The 23,374-nt window shown below is 37.7% G+C and overlaps 1 protein-coding gene and 1 pseudogene across 3 annotated transcripts; one reads left to right on the top strand and one right to left on the bottom strand.

Annotated features, from left to right (window-relative positions):
- Nucleotides 1-8,961: 8,961 nt before the first annotated feature.
- On the bottom strand, nucleotides 8,962-13,559 carry LOC114154551 (riboflavin kinase-like). Of its 3 annotated transcripts, none has more exons than XM_028033742.1 (5): nucleotides 13,269-13,559; nucleotides 12,993-13,189; nucleotides 10,855-11,006; nucleotides 10,366-10,468; nucleotides 8,962-10,200 (listed from the first exon to the last, which is right to left on the bottom strand). In XM_028033742.1, the coding sequence occupies exons 2-5, from the start codon at nucleotides 13,072-13,074 to the stop codon at nucleotides 10,028-10,030; spliced, it is 510 nt and encodes a 169-aa protein (XP_027889543.1). In that variant the 5' UTR covers nucleotides 13,075-13,189; nucleotides 13,269-13,559; the 3' UTR covers nucleotides 8,962-10,027. The 3 variants fall into 3 exon arrangements, with proteins under 3 accessions (XP_027889543.1, XP_027889544.1, XP_027889542.1); XM_028033743.1 differs by having other exon boundaries at nucleotides 12,993-13,186; XM_028033741.1 differs by having other exon boundaries at nucleotides 12,993-13,559.
- Nucleotides 13,560-19,990: 6,431 nt separating this feature from the next.
- Nucleotides 19,991-22,900, top strand: LOC114154552 (beta-1,3-galactosyl-O-glycosyl-glycoprotein beta-1,6-N-acetylglucosaminyltransferase-like; annotated as a pseudogene).
- Nucleotides 22,901-23,374: the final 474 nt, after the last annotated feature.

The raw sequence follows: 23,374 nt of genomic DNA, 5'->3' as shown, positions 1-23,374 counted from the left end.
TACTTGGAACAAGATGATCTACTGGAACATATTTATGGTTGGATAGTAAATTTTTATCTGTGGGGGATGAAGACGGTGGAGGGGGGCAGGGGAGTTTATGAATACTTTGAGGCCACTGTGGTTCAGAGGTAGCAATTCATCCTGTAACCAGTGTGTAGAAGCCTAAATTCAGTTTTGTTCATTCAGACCTTTAGGATAAATTAAATTTATATTTCTTATGATAATTTGTTTATTTGGATAAAAATGATTACTAGTTAAATCTCCAATGCATACAAATTTGTTACATTGGATTATACTAAAGCCTTCTTTTAAATTTGTATCTCTAATTGCAGTTAAATTTTAGGGTGTGGCTAGGGAACAATAGTTGGGCAGTTGGAGTGGAGCCACATAGTTTGTTGACCTCTCTCTTTAGACTCTCTTATTGGGGCCTGCCATGCAAAGCAATGGCAGGAACCTATTGCTATTCTCCCAATTCTTTATTTTTCATCCGTAACCGTTAATGCGGCTCATACCGCTGTGTGCACACCTACAAATGAGGTATCAAAACATGCAGAAAATTCACGCCATTGGAGCTATTACTTTTGGTGGGATTCGGGGTTAACATGGCGACATAATTCGCAAAAAACTACGAAAAAACCCCCATTATAAGTCAATGGGAAAAATCCTTCAAATACCCTATTTTTGAGGATTTTCTGTGTCGTCACGAATTCACGTAGAAATGCCATTCAAATTTAATTTTGTAGATATGTCCGTGATCTCTTCGAAAGTGAAGACGGCTCGTCGATACCAATTACGGTTTGTCCACAATTTATCTCTAAGTGACTCAAAGTTTTTCATTTTTCCTAAAATTAGAGTGTCTCTGACTGATTGCCCCTCTGCTAGAGTGAGAAATGAAGAGAATTTTTCACCCCAAAATAATTTTGAAATCGCCCTCACGCCCACAAATATCGCACGATTGGTATCAAAATCGGTCCTGACATTGATACGCATGTCTGCTCCAGTAAAATGTTTTTGAAATTTATCTAGACCGTACGGTTTTCTTTCACGGTGCCTCAGAGCAAAGTAATGTGAAAGGATTTTCTGAGGCTGTCTCAGGCTCTCTCCCATGTATTTGACTAGAATTTCAGATCTGTGCAAAACATTTCTTTCTCTCATCACTGTTATTGCTCTGAGTAAGGTAGAGATATGAATCTCGGGACTATCGCAGAAGACACATAGCCCTCTCATACGCTTCAAACGCTTTTCGAATATGTATTACGGTTCCCGAATGGAAAGGAGTTGTTTCCAATGCTTTTTTTGGGTAAAACTGGCTGGCTCAAACAGAGATTTGTCTGCCCCAGCCTCTCTCACTAACAGTTCACACTTTGCTGAGACGATTATTTACCATAGCAACGGAACTCAAGAGGCTATTGGCTGCTGGTTAGGACTACAAATACGCATCACTGTAGTTATAACTATAGTGGAACACTCAGTTGAAACAGAGGTTGACTGAACTGGCCTTTAGAACTACTTGCTGCTATGGGCTGTATATAACTGATTTAACTCAGTAACTGTTACACATGGGATTAGTTCGGAACTTTAAAATGAGGCATAATAATAATTTCAAAAATAAAAGCCTTGAATATTTTTAAATCAGGTAATTGCTCTGTTGACCATTATATAACTGATTTAACCCAATGACTGTTATACATGGGATTAGTTTGGACCTTTGAAATGAAGCTCAACAAAAAAATTCAAAATAAAAGCCTTGACAATTTTTACATGAGATTATTGCTCTTTTGAGCATTATATAACTGATTTTATCCAATGACTGTTATACATGGGATTAGGTTGCCCTTTGAAATGAAGCATACTGAAAATTTCAAATTAAAAGCCTTGACAAGTTTTTAGATCAGGTATTTGCTCTTTTGGGCATTATGTGACTTTTTTATATCCAAAGCATGATACACATAGGATTAGATTGGCGCTTCGAAATGAAGCTTAACAAAAATTTAAAAATAAAAGCCTTGACACTTTTTACATGACATTGCTCTTTTGAGCATTATATAACTGATTTTATCAATGACTGTTATACATGGTATTAGTTTGGCCCTTTCAAATGAAGCATACTGAAAATTTCAAATTAAAAGCCTTGACAAATTTTTAGATCAGGTATTTGCTCTTTTGGGCATTAGTGACTTTTTTATCCAAAGCACTGATACACATAGGATTAGATTGGCGCTTTGAATGAAGCTTAACAAAAATTTCAAATAAAAGCCTTTAATATTTTTACATCAACTACTTGTGTTTTGAGCATTATATAACTAATTTAACCCAATGACTATTACACATGGGATTAGTTTGGCCCTTTGAAATGAAGTTTAACAAAAATTCCAAAATAAAAGCCTTGACAAAATTTTTAACTCATACTGAATGGTGCACGTCCACCTTACTTAACGTTCCTGTGATTCTCCACATGCTATTGATTACGTTGCAGCGTCTTTAGCATTGATGCTAATTTCTAGCATGACAACGCCGGGCCCAAACCGACGGGCACACTTTGGCAGGCCCCGGTTAAATTTCTTCAGAAATTTTTTACTTTTTATTATTTTGTGGAACAGTAACATTTGTACCGTTTTTGTTTCTGAAGTAGTAAACCGTTTTAACTTTATCCAGTCTGGTTTTTTTGTCGTTTTGTCATCAAGTGGACCGAATGGGAAAGACGGAGAGCGCCAAGCTTATGATCAGCTTATGAATACAAATGATCAGCCGATGTAATCAAGCCGACATGACTTGCTAACATCTGTTTATCTTTTCTTTTCCTTGTGACATTTTCTGTTTTGACAGCAGTCTGTCTTTCTATAAGGCCGGAAGTCTAGACAATCTGGCTGACTGTAGATAATACTTGATAAACAAAACGCATTTGGACTTGTGTGTTTACTAACAATTTGATTAGCTAAATATTTTAGCTAAATATTTTAGCTAATCAACCTCCGCTCACAATTCTCTAGTAGGAAGTCTCATTTGTTATTGACCAATTTTATTTTTTTCTCCCTTCATCAGTCCTAAAGTAAATGTAGTTAAGATGAAAGGCATAATGTTTATAGTTTTTTTGGTAATACAAATCGATGGATCCTGATGAGAGCATTTTTTATTAGAAAATCACATGAAACAAATAAAAGAAGAAACAGGACTGGGAGACAAAAAAATGGGATGTTAAGGGCTTAATTTTAAATATTCAGTCTTGTAAAGCAATAACCATTACTGGTACACACTGCAAGTTATTAGTAGCTCTGAAGATTTTAAAAAAGTGATGGGGAAAAAGTTTATTGTGGTGGCCAGCAGTAGATGAGTGCATTGAACAGGAAGTAATTAATAGAGAATTATTGTGTATTATTTTTAAAAATGACAGACAATAAAGGTGGAAAGTGCCTTGCTAAATAATTATTCTATGAGTCTATGAGAAGTCTCATTTATAATAGCTTATTATTATTATTTATGAAGCTTTAACAACCTAATTAATGACACAATTAAAGAATTATTTGTGAGGGCTGTCTTATTTTAAAGTGTAGATTTTGCTTATGATTATGTTTGTGAATATGTTTCTTGTTTAAGTGCCTTAACCGATACATCAATGTAATTAAGTCAAATGATTTTTCTCTGTGATCTTAACTAAGATTATTAGCACATTTTATGGTTGAAGCAGGGTAATATCTTTCTATTTATTGAAAGATGATGACTAAAGTGTAATTTTTGTCTTTAAATTCAGAGGTTTCTTCGACATGTTTCCTGTCATGTTTGTATTTTTACGTTTTTTGCTTACATGTGATCCCTATAAGTCTGGGCCTTCATTTTAAATTTTCAGGTTGTGACTAGTTAGTGTGACAGTAGAGAGACGGTGGGATTCACTCGTCTGTCAGACTTGTTTCCTGTGATAACACCAAGCTGGACGTAAATGGTGATGGCAGCTCCATGGTAACAGAAACTAAATTGTACATAACAACAGTCATAACTAATAAAATATGTTGGTTTTTTCCTATTTCCTCTTTTTTCCTAAGAAAAACATTAGCATTAACGGTTTAGGTTTATTTTTTAAGGAATACAAATTTCTTCTGTGGATTTTTATCTTATGCAATTGATCAAATTTTCTCGACGAGAAGACTGGGCACAGGAGAGCCCTCTTGGACACACCCAGCGGGATACACCATGGATTTATTCATGATAACAGGATTTCTACTGTTGGAGCTTGCGGATACCTGGCTTATCGACAAATTTGTGATGGACTTGGCCGAACTAGCGAACACTCAGACTGTTGGTGTGGACAGAGACACAAGTTGGATGCGAGTCTTGCTGAGACTCGCAGCCCAGCTGAGGACTCTAAAACTCACTACGGAATGGAATCAATCTTGCAGAAGTTGCTAGTTTCGGCTCAGAGGAACGACCAAACTAATTTGGATAATTGGGAACTGAGATGTATCGGAGAGACTTTAGGGAAGATTGAAATTTATAATCTACCCAACCTAAGACATTCTGTATCTGAATTGGCTTTTCCTGTGTTGCCTTGGAAGGGCTGCACATTTCCAATCTCTTTGAAGATATGTAAACATAATGCTCCTTCCCATCTCATCCCCTCCTGTTATCCATGCAGCTGTGGAGATGAGCGCTCCCAAGGACATCATTCCTTGATAACAACATCTTATCGGACTTTGCTGAGAGGCTGAGCAACGTGGTTTCATGGCCCTGTGATGTCACCGCCTTCACTCATGTCTTTGTTTTGTCTGAATGTTGCCATGTGCCCTAATGTGTCATTTCCTCTTTTTATTTTATTTTGTTAGAAACTGTGGAGTACTCACTATTTAGACCAATATTAGATTAATTTTTAGATTTTTATGCAGAGATACTCCTATTATTGCAACCCAGAAAAGAAATTAGAAGGAATTTAGAATCCAGAAATAAATCTTCCAGAACAGGAACATTTAGTTTTTATTATTACTTAGAAACTGTGGACTACTCATTACTTTTACAGATTTAGAGCATACATAGGAAGTCCAAAAAAATACTTACTAAGACTTATCTAGCAACCCAGAACAGGGATTAGAACAAACTTACAATCCAGAAAAAACTACCTTAGCAACTACGTTTTAGACTCCTATTCTTCCAAACCAGAAAAGGAATTAGACCAGATTATACTTACTTATACTTATCTACCAACCCTACATAGGAATATCTAGTTACATGCTTTAGATCAACAATAGATTATTTTTCTTCTTTTGCTCTTTCCTTTGGTTTGTTATTTTGTTTGTATTTCCTTTTAATTCCTGTAAAGCACTTTCTATTGCCTTGTTGCTGAAAATCTGCTATATAAATAAAATTACCTTAACCTTAACCTTATCCATTCAGGGTCCAATATAAACATACACTGCAACTAATGTGAGTAAATGTGTCTCAGCAAGTTGCCCAGGAGTCTTAGGCTTTTTGTAGTCACCAGCCTGCTGCTGGTTCCCCCACAAAATTATAAATATTCAGTCATTCTGACCCATGTCCAGCCCTATGTTTTTACTTTTGGGGTTAGTTTTTGTACAAGTATCCCTGTTTTCATTAGATTGTTATGTTGTTATGTATTGCAAATTTTTTGCCCAGGTCCCTCTTGAAAATGAGATCTAGATCTCAACGGGGTTTACCTGATCAATAAAGGAATATATATAGAATATATAGATTTATTGCTTCTCAAATTAATGTGGATTTTTTTTTTCAATGTTAGTCTCAGCTGTAAGGAAGCATCGTGTGATGCCCTGGTTCTTCTTTGTAAGATACAAAGCTGACACAGTGTTGCCTCAGTAGGGTTCTCCTCGCTGCTGTGACATTTACACGGTTATTTATCAGGCGGTGCACAAATAAATGTTCAAAAGTCCCATTAACTATATTAAAACTTCAACTTGAAGTTAACCACTAATCCTCACTGTTCACAACATTTTCTGCTAACATGCAGTGTTATTTTCCAGCTCAGGACTCAGATTGCTTGGTAGTTTTACACACAGTAAATCAGGAAACATATTCAAGAAGAATATAAGAAACTGCACCACATTAAGCTAGATCAAGGTGTGTTATACAAGTGTGTGTCAATAAGTCATAAGTAGCTTTGTCAGTCAGATGTAGCTTCTTAAATGTCTTTGTGAATATCATTTGAGATACCAGACAACCTCCCTGCAGGGTCAAACTGCATGTAAACTGTTTTAAGTTATGAATAAATGCTTAGAAGATTACAGAGACTTCTTGTTTGGTTGGATGTTTTAAGAAAAGTTAAGTCCAGAGCTCAGTAAAGAAATGTATTTTGTTGTGGGTGAATAAAGTTGTTTTTTTTTCCTCGGTCTTATATTTTACATATATTTAAATATTCAGTAATAAGACAGGAGATGGGGAGAGAAAGAAAGGATGAAGGTTGTATCAAAGATTAAGTATATGTGATCTGGTTGATATGGTTTCTCTACTATAAGCAGAGAAACCAGCTGCCCCAGTAGAAAGCTGTTGGGCTACTGGCTCTGTGAGCAGGGAAGTCGGACTAAAGTCAAAGTTCTGAAAATCAAGTGTGATAGCAAGCAGCTCCATCTGCTTTTAGCTGTAACAATGCAGCTCAGCTTTTATTTAGCTGTGACTAAAAATTTAAAGTAAAATTCCCTCTGAGGTGCAGTCTGGCATGTGACCCTGAGATGTTTGGATCTTTTAAAGGCTATTTAAACCTTTTCCCTGGTTTGTTTAGGCTACAACGTAAACTGACTGACAAATAACTAAAGCTGTAGCTGGAAGATTTTTTTTCCCCACAGTTACAGTTTTTCTTTTCATACGTCACTCCCCTATTATTTAGTTGCATTTTAAGACATGCCAGTCACCACTAGCAATTAATGACAGCATGACGGGAAATTAAAACAGAAACAGAAAGGATTGAGCCTTTCAGTCTGATTCAGTAGCCCTACTTCTTGCAGGAACTCAAGAAAATTGCTACAACAGATGATATGATAGACATAAATTAAATAAATTGAATAAATTACATTAATTAAATCAAATGTTCAACCGCGATTAAAACAATATAAAAACAATAATAAAAAGCAATCATGCGCTTTTGCTTAATCTGTCATATTTTCTGAAGTAAGAAGAACACAGTAAAAAGAAAACTGAAATATTTCTAAATGGGAAATAGTATATCTGTTGTACAACTTTGATATGAAGCCTAGGCGCAAATTCAAACTGGAAGACTCTTTCATCCCCACCGGGACCGTTAATTGAAGCGACCTGCCCACAATCGTCGACCTATCAACGCTGGACCAAGCCACGTTACGTCCAATCATCGACCAAGTCCCAGCTGATAAGGACCTTCATTCATGGCGTCCTTCGCTCTCCAGCCGAGCTCAACCCACCACCACCCCTTCTCCTCCATTCGCCCGGTCCTGAGGCCCGCACCCTCCTTCAACCTCCACCACCAGTGCCGGGCCCTGGGGGATGACGTTCCTAACAGCATCGGGGATGCTCATCTGAAGCCTATCGCTAACGCTGCGATAACCGTTATCCTCAGCCGGGGCCCGAGCGCCAAAGACTTTAAATTCTGTTTGTCAATAAACTCTTCTAATTGTCTTCTTATCTCCGTCTGAGTCTCTCCAGATTGAAATACGATTATGTAAAAGAAATGTATGTTCATAAACATAAGGCTTTTGCTTTAAGCACACACCAGATACAGTCTAATCATCAACAACTGTTTGACTATAACTAATAAAAAGGAAACAATGCTTGGTCATTCAAACTTTGTGTTTTTTTCCAAAAGTCATTCATCACATTAATCAGCTTGTTCTTCTTCATCAGGCAGGCAAGTTAGAACCAGCCTGATGACGAAGATTGTTCTTTATTAGCCTCACAGAATATATGCCACAAAGATAAATAAATATAATACAATAGACAGACAGACAGACAGACAGACAGACAGACAGATAGATAGATAGATAGATAGATAGATAGAAAGAATAGACAGACAGATCAAAAATAACATTTATATTTCATCTTTAAAATAAGAAATCATTTTCAGAAGTCAAATTAAATAGTTTTCATGTTTCTTTGATCTCCATGTGTGATGGTACAAACACATACTGTATCTGCCCAACTCAATTCAGACATAGAAAAATAACCTGGAGCCATGTTCCAGGTCAACTGTGCAGCTCAGGGTTTTTGATTTGTTCTTGTTTACTGTGAGAAATGCGACGTCCCTAAACTATGAGTACATCTTGTACCCAAGGGAACATTAATAGTTTCAACTGAAGAAACCGGTTTCTAAAAGCTGTGGTTCGGTTGTAAAAGACACTAAACCTGTTCGATTGGCTGGCAAAACCAAACATGATTAAAGTGAGGATGAATTTTATGACTGAAATAAAAGCCACCCAACTTCAACTAACCATGTACTTCTTTGTCTTTTTGTAGTACGGGTTACAGCAGATACTCATCACCATTTGGTAAACACCCAGCCATAATAGATTCCTGTGCTGATGTCTGCTGGAAGATTGTCCACCACCGAATCCAGGAAGTTGGCTGTAAATCCCAACATAAGAGACAGAAGGAGAAAAGAGGAATAAAAACCAAAGAAACAGGCAAAAGTAAGCAAGAAGATAAATTTTATAGGTTGTAAGTGGCTGAATTTGCAAAATTTTTTTTAGAAGGAAACAAGTAATCTATTGCATTATGTTTTTGAGCCTTTCAATCTGTCTTACTAACCCTACTTCTTGTGGGAACTCCAGAAAATTGCTGCAACAGATGAGATGATAAACGTGTTTCTTTCTCAATTTCTGAGATAAATGTCAAGACACTTTAGATAACTTTAATTAAATATTGGACTCTGATTAAAACAAAATTAATTTAAAAGCAATAATTAAAAGAAACCAAGTGCCTTTGGTTAGTACATCATATTTTATAATGCAAGACGACAACATTTATGACACAGGATAATAATTTCAGGCCTCAGAAAGGCTTTAATGAATTAAATAGACCTACAAAATTACAGATGCAGGTTTCCAGCAATTACAACAGGCTTTACAGAGAATGTAAAAACTTCACATCCACAGTTTCCTGTTATCTCAAATTTAAAAAAAACAGTAAAAAGAAAATACTCCTTCAAGGGCTTTTAACACATTCACAAAAACTGAATATTTTTTAAAGGGCAATAGTTTGTCTGTTTCCAACTTTCACATACGATTATATAAAAATAAATCATGTTCATAAACTTGTAAGGCTTTTGCTGTATATACACATTAAATACATAACATTTTTTAGTCTAATCATTCAAAAATGCTTGACTATAACTAATAAAAAGGGGGAAAAAAATGCTTAGTCATTCAAGCTTAGTGTTTTTCCCCAAATCGTTCATCACCTTGGCTGATAAAACCAAGACCTTGATATCAAGCATCAACAAATTCAAATCCTGCAGTGGTATGTGGTATAACTTCTTAAAACGTCTTTGTGTATTCTGCTTCGACCAAATCTGGTTAAATGTAGGATTTCAGACAGATAGAAACAGTTTCTGCAGTGTTTCTCCAACAGAAACACTGCAGCAGACGGTGTTGGCAGCATGAAATAGTAAAACTCATCATGAAGGTTACATAAGTTGCAACTTAATTATAGTTTTGATGGTGATGAACTACGCAATATTATCTTTTATGGACAATGATGCTGCAATGCTGACTTAGGTATATGAAGATAATGAGTTATCTTTTTTTTACGTTTATGGTTCATTTAATTTAAAAAAAAAAAAACATCTGATCAGTGACTTTTATTTGTCCTCTCTACTAAAAGATTCAAAATATACAGAAGGTCCAGATAATATTGCAAGAATATATACAGTTCAGGCTGTGTGCAGTTTAACAACTGATGCCAGAAAATAGCGTTTTAACACAGAACCACGTGAAAAGACACAGAGGTTGACTGTTTATGTGACAACTGACAGATTTTATAATAAGGCTGTACATGTAAACAGAAACGTACTCAGGGCACAAAGCGCTGCCCTCTCTGCCAGCCATCAGTGACCATTGATGATGCTCTGAGACGTGGATGCAGCGGACGAGGAAGAGACCGGAGACGAGTTGGTCGTGCTGGTGAAGAAGTTGTCTTCTTTCAGTTGGCTGTGCTCCGGGAGCTCCAGCTGAACCTTGGCCTCCTCGATGTCACTGTTGATGGCCGCTATGAGATCCTCTGTCAGCAAGGACAAAAAGGCAGTTTGTGCGTCAGGAGATAAATAGCACAAGAAAAGGGAAGAAACTGTGTTGCTGGCACTTTGATTTGTTTCTTTCACTAAAGTACAAATGCATGAATATGACTTTCATATTCCAGTTTCGAAAAACACAGATGACAGCATACCGAGTGAGGGAAAGCTCTTCTCTGAGCGGATGTAGCTCACCAGAACGACACTCAGAGTCTGTCCATAAAAGTCTTCTTTGAATTTGTGAATGATGTGCGTCTCCTAGAACCCCAAACACATGTACATGAATTTCAAAAGCAGATAATTTGCCAAAATGTATTGAAATGCTCAATTAATCACAATTCCATCTGGAGTTTTCCTTTTAGCAGAGCAAAACGACCCTGATACAAGCAGGTGTGTGATGCCGTGAACACATATCTGTCCAATTCAATGCAAAAACTTGAGTAACTTTATTTCCTGAAGCCATGTTAGGTCAAATGCATAGCACAGGGCTTTAGTTTCTGTTCAGATAACTTTTCAGATCTTGTCACCCAGGGACGATTAAAGGTGTCAACGGAAGAGATTACAAATACCATCAGCCAACCAAACAGGTTTAAAGTGAGGATGAGTTTTATGACTGAAATGAAAGCCACCCAACTTGCCCTTACCATGGACTTCTTTGTGTTTTTGTAATACGGGTTCCAGCCGATGCTCATCACCATTTTGTGAACGTCACCATTCCCGATACATGCCCAGCCATAATAGATTCCTGTGCTGATGTCTGCTGGAAGATTGTCCACCACCGAATCCGGGAAGTTGGCTGTAAATCCCAACATAAGAGACAGAAGGAGAAAAGAGGAATAAAAACCAAAAAACCAGGCAAAAGTAAAGAAAGAGGCAGAGGTAAGCAAGACGATAAATGCTCTAAGTCAGGGGTGGGCAATCCTGGTCCTCGAGGGCCGGTGTCCTGCAACTCTTGCAAGTCTCCCTGGTCCAACACACTTGAATCCAGCAGCTGAATCACCTCCCAAGTGCAGTCAGGTTCTCCAGAGTCCTGCTAATGACCTCATTATTTGACTCAGGTGTGTTGAAGTGGAGATGCATCTAAAAGTTGCAGGAGTCCGGCCCTCGAGGCCTGGAGTTGCCCACCCCTGCTCTAAGTTGTAAGTGACTGAATTGGTTATTTTTAGAAGGGAACAACTGATTTATTATATCATGTTTTTTCCCCCCCTTTTTATATGATAAAACTAAAGCTGATCAAAAAAGACAATATTTGCAACTCTGCTTAGACTCTGCTTAGATTTATTTACTTTAGAGGATTTATTCTGACCTTGACAATGCAGCACCAGATAAAACAAATAAATAGGCATGTCACACAGCACATCTGAATTTGAATCATTTTGTTGTGTAATTACATCCAAGTTCTATTAACTAGGTTATCTGAAGTGTTTCAAAAACAGAAGACTATCTAATTAGACTCTTTTAAAAAGGTTTATTTTGGTAGATTAAACCTGCTTCGTTTGTGAAACCAAAAAGTTCATCTCTGTTGGAGAAAGTTTGGAAAATTACTTTTCACAAAATCTGAACTGGCTTATTATTTAACAATAAAAACATTCACACGTTATGTTACTGAATATACTTACACATAAAAGGGATGATTTTTTAGTTTCTTCAATTAACGATGTATTCAAGAGTACTACCTCTGTAATGTTAATTAATTTTTACATTTGATATTTAACACATTTTAGCTGCAAGTATTTTGTATGGCCATATTATTTGGTGACTATTGTTAAATTCTGAATCATGTTTTGAAACAATGCACACTTGTTTGGTTCGCTGGCATTATTCACTCCTGATAAAAATGGACACGATGGATAATGTAGTGGCGATTGTTTGTCAAACCAAACATCCAATAAAAAGTTCCATCCGCCACTATGAGGTACTGGGGTCCAGATTCTTCACGCAGGCACAAGAAGTTTAATGTCCAAACTTGTTGATTATCTTGGTTGCTTTTATTTTCCTTTTCAGCAAAACACTGAAAAGTTCAAACTTTCCTTTGTTGCTCCTGTCTACTTCTGCCCAAACCCAAATGCCTGCTTGTCTTTACCAGGCCCCTACACTTATAGAAAGTGGATTGATCCACCTCACTTCCTGTCTTTAGAAAACAAATAAATAAGAACAAATAATAAAAACAAAAGATAAATAGAATTGACAATTATTAACCTGCAAATAATACAAAAACTAGAAATGTAAAAATAAACTAACAAAATTCAAATGCATAAAGAAATAAAGAATAAATAGCTCCAACAGATAAAATGGATAAAGTAAAAGTTATAAGAAGAAAAGTGCCTTTGCTACCAACCCGAGGATCTCCATATACATTTCTTTATTTCTCCTGTATTGATCTGTGTCCGGCTGCTCAATTCCTCTATTTATGTCAGGTTACATAAAACACGACTTCACATTGTGGACAGAATCACACGGACATACTGAGTCAACAGCTGCGCTCTTAGCATCAGTCAAGTTCCGTTACGCAACTCACATACCTACGTAAAAAGATTAGCTCCGTTTACGTACAAATTCATAATGATTGTTGCGAATAACGCTCACGTAAAGCATAAATTGCTGATCCGGTGACGTACCAAACCACTTAGCTGGACTTGTTACGTTACGTTCCAGCCTCTGCATAATTCCGAGAATCAGTAAAGAATCTGTTACCATAGACTTTACGTTATTTACGTAGACAGTTATGTATCATATTATCTAACTGGTAACCTCATAGTTTGGTGCCCGTTTCTTGCCTCACCCGTGGGAATTCCGAGTTCTTTGCTTCCTCTTCCAAATCCTTGAACGACCTCTCCTCGGCAGAAGTACGGGAGGCTCTTCATGTTTTGTATCCCGGAAACAGCTGCTTTAGATGGGGCTACAGAATGACCTCGAACACGGCACAAGGAAGTGAGCCTGGCTGTTCCAACTGGAACGGTTTTAACGGCTAGCACACTGCTATGAGAAAACAATATATTTATGTACATTTATTTTGAAGTTAAGCTCCAGCGCCCGAGTCTGAGTCAGCTTTTCCTACCGAGGTGCCTCCCGCAAGCTGGTTAAAGTTGAACCTCAGTCACTGAGCAGAGATGATGATGAAAGTTCACCAGCTATGCTAGCGGTGCTAACTACCTTCATCAGCCACTAACAGATCCTGAAGAGAGTGAAACCATGGACAAATTAAAGACAACTGTTTCTATAGCAACCCGGGGGATGACAGTAGTTCTTTCTGGACGGCTGCAACTTGGTGTGGTGAAGATGAAGCTCAGAAAAAGCCGGTTACGTTTATAACGTGTTTTGAACCCTCTGCGTCACTTACGGTTTGCGTGATGTCATTGACCGCGTGACGACAGGAGTGTCATGGTGCGTTTAGGTACTGTGGGAAATGATAGTTAAAAAAAAAAAAGAATAATTTATTGAAGTTGGTCGCTGTTATTGTTTCCATTTCGGTCGAAAGAGCTCAAACAACGTGAGTCTTGCTGAGATGTACAAATTACTTTGTAGGACATGTAGCTGTCTCGTTGCGAGTTTTCCACATTGGTGTATTGTTGTAAGATTAAAGTCAGAATTCTGAGTTTAAAGTCAGAATTCTGAGATTAAAGTCAGAATTCTGAGTTTAAAGTCAGAATTCTGAGTTTAAAGTCAGAATACTAAGATTAAAGTCAGAATTCTAAGATTAAAGTCAGAATTCTGAGTTTAAAGTCAGAATTCTGAGATTAAAGTCAGAATTCTAAGATTAAAGTCAGAATTCTAAGATTAAAGTCAGAATTCCAAGATTAAAGTCAGAATTCTAAGATTAAAGTCAGAATACTGAGATTAAAGTCAGAATTCTAAGATTAAAGTCAGAATTCCAAGATTAAAGTCAGAATTCTAAGATTAAAGTCAGAATACTGAGATTAATCTCAGAATTCTCTTTTTTTTCGGTGGCCCTTATCCTCTTCCGTACCTACGTGTTGGAGGCTGTTTGGTTGTAAAATCTGAAGGTAAATGAAAAATAACAATTCGCCCTTGGTGGCGCTCTTGTTGTGCACAAGAGAGGTGAGGAACCTGTGAAGAGGAGAGATATTTTCTGGTTCAACAAAAAAACGTTGCCATGTGCTACTTCCAGTTATGTGCTTGTGTGACCGGTGGACTTCTGCGTTGTGTGTGTTATGAGGTGATCGGACAAACCACAAAACACCAAGTCTGGGTTTGGAGGCGGTCTCCGTTTATTTAATCTGTCAATTGGGAGATATTAGCATTAGCATGTAGCATGTGCTCCAGTTCTCCAACCTGATCTATACAGAATAATAGTGTTAGCATGCATCAAATGTTATAAATGTTACATTTGAGTAATAGCAACTCAAATGAAAATGCAAAAGGGAAGAGGAAATTAATAACTTAATATTTATAATACTCCTGGAGGACCCTGAACAAAAGAAGAAGAAAGTAAGGTGGAGTTGGAGGACCAACCCCCTTATAGCAGATGAACACAAGGACAGTCAAGTATAAGAGGACAAATACATTAAAGAAAACATTTTGTGAAAATATACAACTATTAATATAGACCCAGTTACACTTGATCATTATGTTTATTTGACCTAGTGTGTCATACACAACAGCAACTTAGAAGGCGAGAAGCATCTCTTTGGGTGCGGCTCAAAGGCAACCCCAGTTATTCAATTGGAAGGTAATTTGTGACGTATTTTTCACTTGGTGATGGATTTACTACACTGTAAAACATTTGAGTCGCATTTAGTTGTTGTTATATTCGTGTTTGATAATGACCAGGCGTCTTGTATTGCTCAGACACTTTTATTAAAGTCTCTTATCATGCGTCTGCTCACACAGGTTTCTTACAGGTGTGTCACCCAAGACTCTCTCACTCTGTTGTTCTATTCTTTACATTTATGCATTCACATGAACTCATGATCGCCACCTAGTGGGCATAAGTATAATTCATTCAATCATCACATCCTCCTTTCTTTAAAGTAAGAATGTTACAAAAGAAAGTTCAAAGAATAACATACATTGTATGAGACAGATAAAACACTGAATTACAAAATACAGACATTTCAACTGAGACATTTCAACTTTTCCCCTTTTTTTTTTTTTTTTTTTACAAGTTCAGTCTGTCAGGTTTTTTCACCACTCTGGTAGATCTTCTTAACACAGGTGGATCATCCCTAATACTGTCCATGTTGCAATGTGTTTCAGTTATAGGAATAATCTGAGAGTCCTTAGATTCTTCATTCGACTCATCAACAGGCTCTAATGGAATTTTCAACAAACTGCAACGATTTCGTCTCAAAACTTGTCCATCTTCAGTTTTCACTTCAAATGAATGTGGAGCTACTTCCTGCAGAATAGTTGCCTTAGTATTCCATCCCTCATCATCCTGAATCCTTACTGGGTCCTTGTATGACAATGTGGGTAGAATCTTAGCTGATCTGTCATAATATGACTTTTGTTTTACTTTCTGCTTTCGTAACCTGTACTCCAACTTTGACGATTTCTTTGCACCTTGTTCATTACTGTCATAACTTGGCAGAGTTGTACGAATCTTCCGATTCATCAAAAGTTCAGCAGGTGAAAACCCACATTGCAATGGCGATGATCTGTAGCTTAATAAAGCTAAATACGGATCAGAGTTACTATCTGCAGCTTTCTTCAGAAGTTGCTTAAGAATATGAACACCTTTCTCCGCTTTTCCATTCGACTGTGCATAATGTGGACTTGATGTTACATGCTTAAAAGCATACTGTTCTGTAAACTTTTGCCATTCTCTGTTACTAAAACATGGTCCATTGTCACTCACCACAATATGTGGAATGCCATGCCTTGCAAAGATTGATTTAGCATGTGTTATGACACAATTTGATGACATATTAGCTAATAGAGCCATCTCTGGATAATTTGAATAGTAATCAATGATCACTAAATAGTCTTTACCCTTAAAATGAAACAAATCCATTCCCACTTTCAGCCATGGTGATGTAGGAATGTCAGTTATTATCATAGGTTCTTTGCTCTGTTTGTTTCTAAATGTCTGACATGTTTCACATTTGCTTATTAGCACCTCAATGTCCTTATTTAGTCCAGGCCAGAAAACTGAATCCCTAGCTCTTCTTTTACATTTTTCAATGCATAGATGACCCTCATGAATCCGCTGTAGAATGTCCTGTCGTAACTCTTGTGGAATTACAATCCTGTTGTTTTTCAGTAATAGTCCATTCACAACACTTAAATCAGCTTTAACATTGAAAAACTGTGAACATGAGCCTATTGGCCATCCTTCATCCATATTCTGTATGACTAAGTGCAACTCTGTGTCTTTAGCTGTTGCCTCAACTATTTGCTGTAGCTTTCCATCTGACACAGGCAACACAGTGGACACCAAATTCACATGACACTTAATATCCTCTTCAGTTGAACTCACACTAATGTCTGTAGGGGCTCTAGACAGAGCATCAGCAAGAATCAGATGTTTCCCTGGAGTGTAGATCAATGTAAATTCATACCTCTGCATCTTCATCATAAGTCTCTGAATCCTTGGTGACATCTCGTTTAGATGTTTTTTATGATGGCAACCAAGGGTCGGTGACAAAAGATGGCAGGCCATACACATAGTTATGAAACCGTTCTAGTCCATAAGCCAGCCCCAAGCATTCTTTTTCTATTTGAGCATATCTGCATTCAGCTTTGGTCATGGCTCTGGACGCATAAGCCACTGGCTTCCATTGTTCATTCTCAGCCTGAAGAAGAACTGCTCCAAGACCATCTTTTGAGGCATCTGTAGATAGTTTTATTTTTTTAGTTAGATCGTAGAAGATGAGCACCGGTTCCGTAGTCAGATATTTTTTTAATTCCTTCCACTCTTGTTCATGAACTTCTGTCCACTGGAATTGAGTATCGTTGTACAGGAGTCTGCGAATGTTTGTCATCTTTGCACTCAAATTGGGAATGAATTTTCCTATAAAATTAATCATCCCCATGATGCGTAGGACACCCGTTTTGTCGACAGGCGGTGGCATTTTCAAGATAGCCTTTATTTTATCTTCATCTGGTTGAACACCTTGGGCAGATAGTTTGTCTCCGAGAAACATAATTTCTTTGACGCCAAACTCACATTTATTTTTATTGAGCTTCAGTCCATTTTTCTGTATGCTCTCCATGACGCGTCTCAATCTGTCATTGTGTTCTTGAGCTGTTGATCCCCAGATAATGATGTCATCAATGTAGACTCTCACTCCTTCCAAGCCTTCTATGATCCGCTCCATCGCTCTGTGGAATATTTCTGGTGCCGATTTTATTCCAAAAGGAAGTCTTAGAAAACAGTATCTTCCAAAAGGTGTGTTAAAGGTACAATACTTGGTACTGCTTTCATCCAGCTTTACTTGCCAGAACCCTTGTGCTGCATCCAACTTGGTGAAATATCTTGCTCCAGCCATCTCACTGATTATTTCCTCTCGAGTGGGTATTTGATAATGTTCTCTCCTGATGTTCTCATTTAGATCTTTTGGATCCATGCATATTCTCAATTCTCCATTCTTCTTCTTGGTAATCACTATGGAATTAACCCAATCGGTGGGCTCTTCCACTTTCTGAATGACTCCCAACCTGGTCATTCTGTCCAACTCATTTTTCAACTCCTCTCGCAGTGGTGCTGGAATGCGACGTGTAGCATGCACAACAGGTTGAGCGCCCTCTCTCAGCTGAATCTTGTATGTGCAGGGTACAGCACCTAATCCTTGAAAAACATCCTCATAATCCTGAAGCATTGCATCAAGAGGGTTATTAGATTCATTCAAGTCAGTGTTTATGTGAGTGTTATGTGAGCCTATCTTCTCTTTAAGTCAAGTAGATTTAGCGAGTTTTAGATCTTGAATCTAAACGTGTGAGTTTGTGAAAGGTAAACTTTTAACTTTTTGTTAATTTTGCCAGACCTCCAAGAGTTGAATAAACTAGAGTTTTTGGGTTAGCTCTTAAAAAAACTGAAAGAAGAAAAAGACGCGAGTGGCAAATATTTCCCGGTGTGCTTAGCAGCATCTTTGCGTATCTTTAGTTGCACCGTGAGTGAGATGGAAGTGTGCTACATCGACGTGACTCTGGTTCGTTAATAAAGAAGGAAATAACAATAATACACATAAATTACATAATTACAAAACTAATGATAGCTTTTTATAAAAATGTCCCAAGTAACAATAAAATAATGTGATAAAAAAATAATACAAAAGTAACAAAAGCAGACAAAATATTTTCCAAATACATTTCTTTCAATATAAAACTTATGAAACTCTAATAAAACCGTTTGTTAGTAAATGTTCTGGTTAAGACAAGCTTGTTTTTTATTTAATATTACTCAAAGTGGTGGAGTATTCAGAAATTTTACGCAAGTAAAAGAAGCGATATTTCATAATATTTAGTAATAAAACTACTCCTAAAAGCATTTCCCCCCATAAAACCTTTCTCAAATAAATATAACTAAGTGTAACAAGGTCCTACCCAACACTGAAGCCAATAGTAACAACCATCATGGGCGTAACTTTCTGAAGGACTGTGTGGACAAGTGCCCACCAACTTTGGCCTGACAGGGAAAATCCCCATCAAAATTTCCTACAGCTTTTTTTCTTTCTGTGCCCGCATCCAAGGGTGCAACTATCTGTTGCAAGTTGGTGGGAACACGGGAAAAGGGGGGACGGACTGGGGGTGGACGCCCTCACAGTTATGAAATTGGAAGGTCTTTTTTGACATATGTCTTTCAGTTGATGATGGAAATACTAAAAAAAAAACTTTTCAGTCATTTTGTAATTTATGGAGTAAGTTTTGCCCCTTTTCCATCGCTCTACATCAGCAGCCCGGCTCGGCTCGGCTCTGTAGCAGGTGCCGCCTCCTGGCGGTGGGGGGCTGTAGCGCCCCGCATCCAGGCGCCACGTGCTTGTGCTACATTATTCCGCGACCTAACGCGAGTTGTTTTTCTGAGACAAAAGAAGAAGAGAGAGCTGAGCTATTGTTTTATAGCCTGATTGTGATTTTTCTGAGACTTCAAGAAAATGCATGGTGGGAGGAACGCTGCCATTGTGGTGAGGAGGAGGATAGCTGACCTCTGAGCTGAAAGTTGGTTTCCAATTCTAGCTTCCGAGTCTGGAAATGGCTAAAGGGCGATTCCTTTTTTCACTAGTTTTGGCATCTTTAATCGACTCTAGTTTAAAAACTACAACACTTAGACTCTTCAAACCTGGACTGATTTATTCTGCTCTAATAGCAGAATATTTAAAACCATGTTTGTGACTTGTGAAACTTTAATCAATATTGTATTGTTTAAAAATGAAGCAATCAGAGAGAACAGTGAATAATCTGTGTACATTACACTAGAGCTATCAATGCAATTATTTGGCTTTTTTGTGAAAATGTTCTAACTTGTGCATCAATAACATGAGAGAACTTATGACTGTAAACTTCTCTCCTTGTGAAACCACATCTCACTCTTGTTCTCTTTCTCCTTTTTGGTCTCTCTAAAGCTCAGCACTCAAATAAAGGAAATGTCTACATTTTAGTATATGTCAACATTACGCACGAGTCTAAACAATGATTTTTATTTCCAGGAACAGGGATTTACAAATCTATATTCAACTCTGCAACTGTTTCAAACACTGTGGAAAATCCCCCTCGTTCTTGGTAAAGGACAAAAGTTTTACTCAACATTCTCAAAAAGATGATACATTCAAATGCATATAAAAATTAATCTCTGACTGGAAGGAACTATAAAATCTTGTGCAAATGACTGCTGGCTTCTTTATAGAACTCACTATCCTGAGGCCGTCTTGAAACCATGCCATTCTGCAAACAAAGCTGGCACCAGCTGTTACTGAAACTCACCTTTGCACTGGGATCACTGTGGATGCTGTTCCTGGCCCTTCAGCTGGAGTCACCCTTGTCTACTCACCTAATCCACAGTAATCGCTGGTTGGAGTACAGGGATTATGACTTCGGCCCAGAGGGGGTGTGCAACTGCTCAGCAATCCAGGAGGGAAACACAGAGGCGCTGCAGGAAGCCAAACTATTAACCATCGCAAAAGAGTTCCAGAAAAATATTCAGATCCCTGATGAGTATTACATTAATGAAACCAAAGACTGTGGGTGTGTTGCTTTAAACTACAGAGCCTCGCAGAACTATTCATAACCCAGGACTTTTTCACATTTTGTTGCGATTTTATGACAGAAAAACATTGAGTAGAATTGAGATTATGAATACACTTGTATTCAAATCCCCTAAGACCATTAAAGGACAGATTAATTTATAGATGAGCAAAAAATGACACATAGACAAACTCTGTTTGCTAATAAAATAACTTCTGAAGACAAGTGATTGTATTGGGTTTTATTCATTGGTAACTGAGCCACTCCTATGAGCCATCTACGCATAAACGTCATTTCTGAGGAAATAAATGAGAAAACATTTTCCTTCTACTTCACAGTTATGCAGCACTTTGTATTGCTCTGTTACATAAAACCTCAATATGCTGGTTTGTGGTTGCATCGCAACAACATGTGAAACGTTTAAGGGCTTTGGATATTGCTGCAAAGATTTTTATTTCTTTTAGAAAATCAATCATTTCAGTGACACATAATGACTTTCAACATTGTTACAGGAAATTCAAGTCAAAGAGGAAATATATAACATTTTCCCTTAGCAAAGAAGAAGAAGACTTTCCTCTGGCTTATTCTATAGTTCTTCATCACAAAGTAAGTGCATTCTAACATTACATTTAATTATATATCACATATACATCTATATTATAGACCTTACATAGATTAAGCTTGTGGGTTTATGGTTTCAAGTTCTCATTTCTGTTATTGTTGACTTTCTACTCATTGCTAATAAAGGCAAAACATTTAAATATTACATCAGGTCAAAAGAAACAAACATTTTTATTTCTAAAATGTGAGCTTACTGAATACTATATTTAATACCTGCTTAAAGGTTGTGATTTTAAGAAGGTACTTTTGATCTGACAAATGAGCCTCATCCGAATCCCTTTCCTATCATTTTTCCCCATCCCATGAAATGAAACAGTATTTGAGTCAATGGCACAACAATGCAGAGAAGACACATATTGTGATGTTATTAAAATAAATAAAGAAAATGTAAGCAGGCACTTGCTTGTTCTGGAAAAAGTGACTGAGAGATTTTGTGATGTTTCTCTTTCAAGGGTTTAAAACTGCTAGAAAACTGAACATGCATTTCCTCACAGATCAATGTTTCACTCCTGTAGAAAGAAAAAAAACGTAATTTTTTTTTTCGTCATATTTTAGGTGCAGAACTTTGAGCGACTGCTACGAGCCATCTATGCACCTCAGAACTTTTATTGTATTCATGTGGACAAAAAATCCCAGCCCTCTGTAATAGATGCCATTAGCAGCATCGCTTCCTGTTTCCCCAATGTCTACATGGCCAGAAAGGCTGAGACCGTGGTCTATGCTGGGTGGACTCGTGTCCAAGCTGACCTCAACTGCATGGCTGACCTTTATGAATACAGTGCAGAGTGGAAATACTTTATCAACCTGTGTGGACAAGACTTCCCTCTAAAAACCAATTTGGAAATGGTAAGAATACTGCGCTCGCTGAAAGGCAGCAACAGCATGGAGTCTGAAGATATGCCTGAAGTTAAGAAGGGGAGGGTATCAACAGTTCACCATGTTGTTAATGGGATAATCAAGGTACATTTGGAAAGCATTTGTAGCTTGTGTTGAGACCTAATTATCAATACTTTATTAATTTTTATTTACTCTGCATTTTCAGTCGACAGGAGAGTCGAAGAGTCCGCCTCCCTTCAACTTCCCTATTAAGTCAGGAAATGCCTATATCGTGGTAACTCGGGGTTACGTCCAGAGTGTTTTGAACGACACTCGAGTACAAGCTCTTATCGAGTGGTTCAAAGACACCTACAGTCCTGATGAGGCCATGTGGGCGACCATTCAACGAGTCCCCGGTGTGCCTGGCTCGACGAGACCCCACACTAAGTACGATCAAACGGACATGAATGCCATTGCACGACTAGTGAAATGGGAGTCGCATGAGGGATCACAGCATTCAGCAGTGTATCCTCCGTGTGAGGGCAGCCACATACGGACAATTTGTGTATACGGAGCTGGGGATGTAAAATGGCTGCTGGAGAACCACCACCTATTTGCCAACAAATTTGATGTGTACAAAGATCCCATTCCTGTCTTCTGCTTGGAGAAACATCTCAGACAGAAAGCTCTGGCTGAATCAGAAGGTGAAATGTTTTCTGGTCTTAAGAGATTACTTGGAACAAGATGATCTACTGGAACATATTTATGGTTGGATAGTAAATTTTTATCTGTGGGGGATGAAGACGGTGGAGGGGGGCAGGGGAGTTTATGAATACTTTGAGGCCACTGTGGTTCAGAGGTAGCAATTCATCCTGTAACCAGTGTGTAGAAGCCTAAATTCAGTTTTGTTCATTCAGACCTTTAGGATAAATTAAATTTATATTTCTTATGATAATTTGTTTATTTGGATAAAAATGATTACTAGTTAAATCTCCAATGCATACAAATTTGTTACATTGGATTATACTAAAGCCTTCTTTTAAATTTGTATATCTAATTGCAGTTAAATTTTAGGGTGTGGCTAGGGAACAATAGTTGGGCAGTTGGAGTGGAGCCACATAGTTTGTTGACCTCTCTCTTTAGACTCTCTTATTGGGGCCTGCCATGCAAAGCAATGGCAGGAACCTATTGCTATTCTCCCAATTCTTTATTTTTCATCCGTAACCGTTAATGCGGCTCATACCGCTGTGTGCACACCTACAAATGAGGTATCAAAACATGCAGAAAATTCACGCCATTGGAGCTATTACTTTTGGTGGGATTCGGGGTTAACATGGCGACATAATTCGCAAAAAACTACGAAAAAACCCCCATTATAAGTCAATGGGAAAAATCCTTCAAATACCCTATTTTTGAGGATTTTCTGTGTCGTCACGAATTCACGTAGAAATGCCATTCAAATTTAATTTTGTAGATATGTCCGTGATCTCTTCGAAAGTGAAGACGGCTCGTCGATACCAATTACGGTTTGTCCACAATTTATCTCTAAGTGACTCAAAGTTTTTCATTTTTCCTAAAATTAGAGTG

This window comes from Xiphophorus couchianus, chromosome 12 (assembly GCF_001444195.1).
Source record: "Xiphophorus couchianus chromosome 12, X_couchianus-1.0, whole genome shotgun sequence".
Lineage (NCBI taxonomy): Eukaryota > Metazoa > Chordata > Actinopteri > Cyprinodontiformes > Poeciliidae > Xiphophorus > Xiphophorus couchianus.
This window is presented reverse-complemented; position numbering and strand designations above follow the sequence as displayed.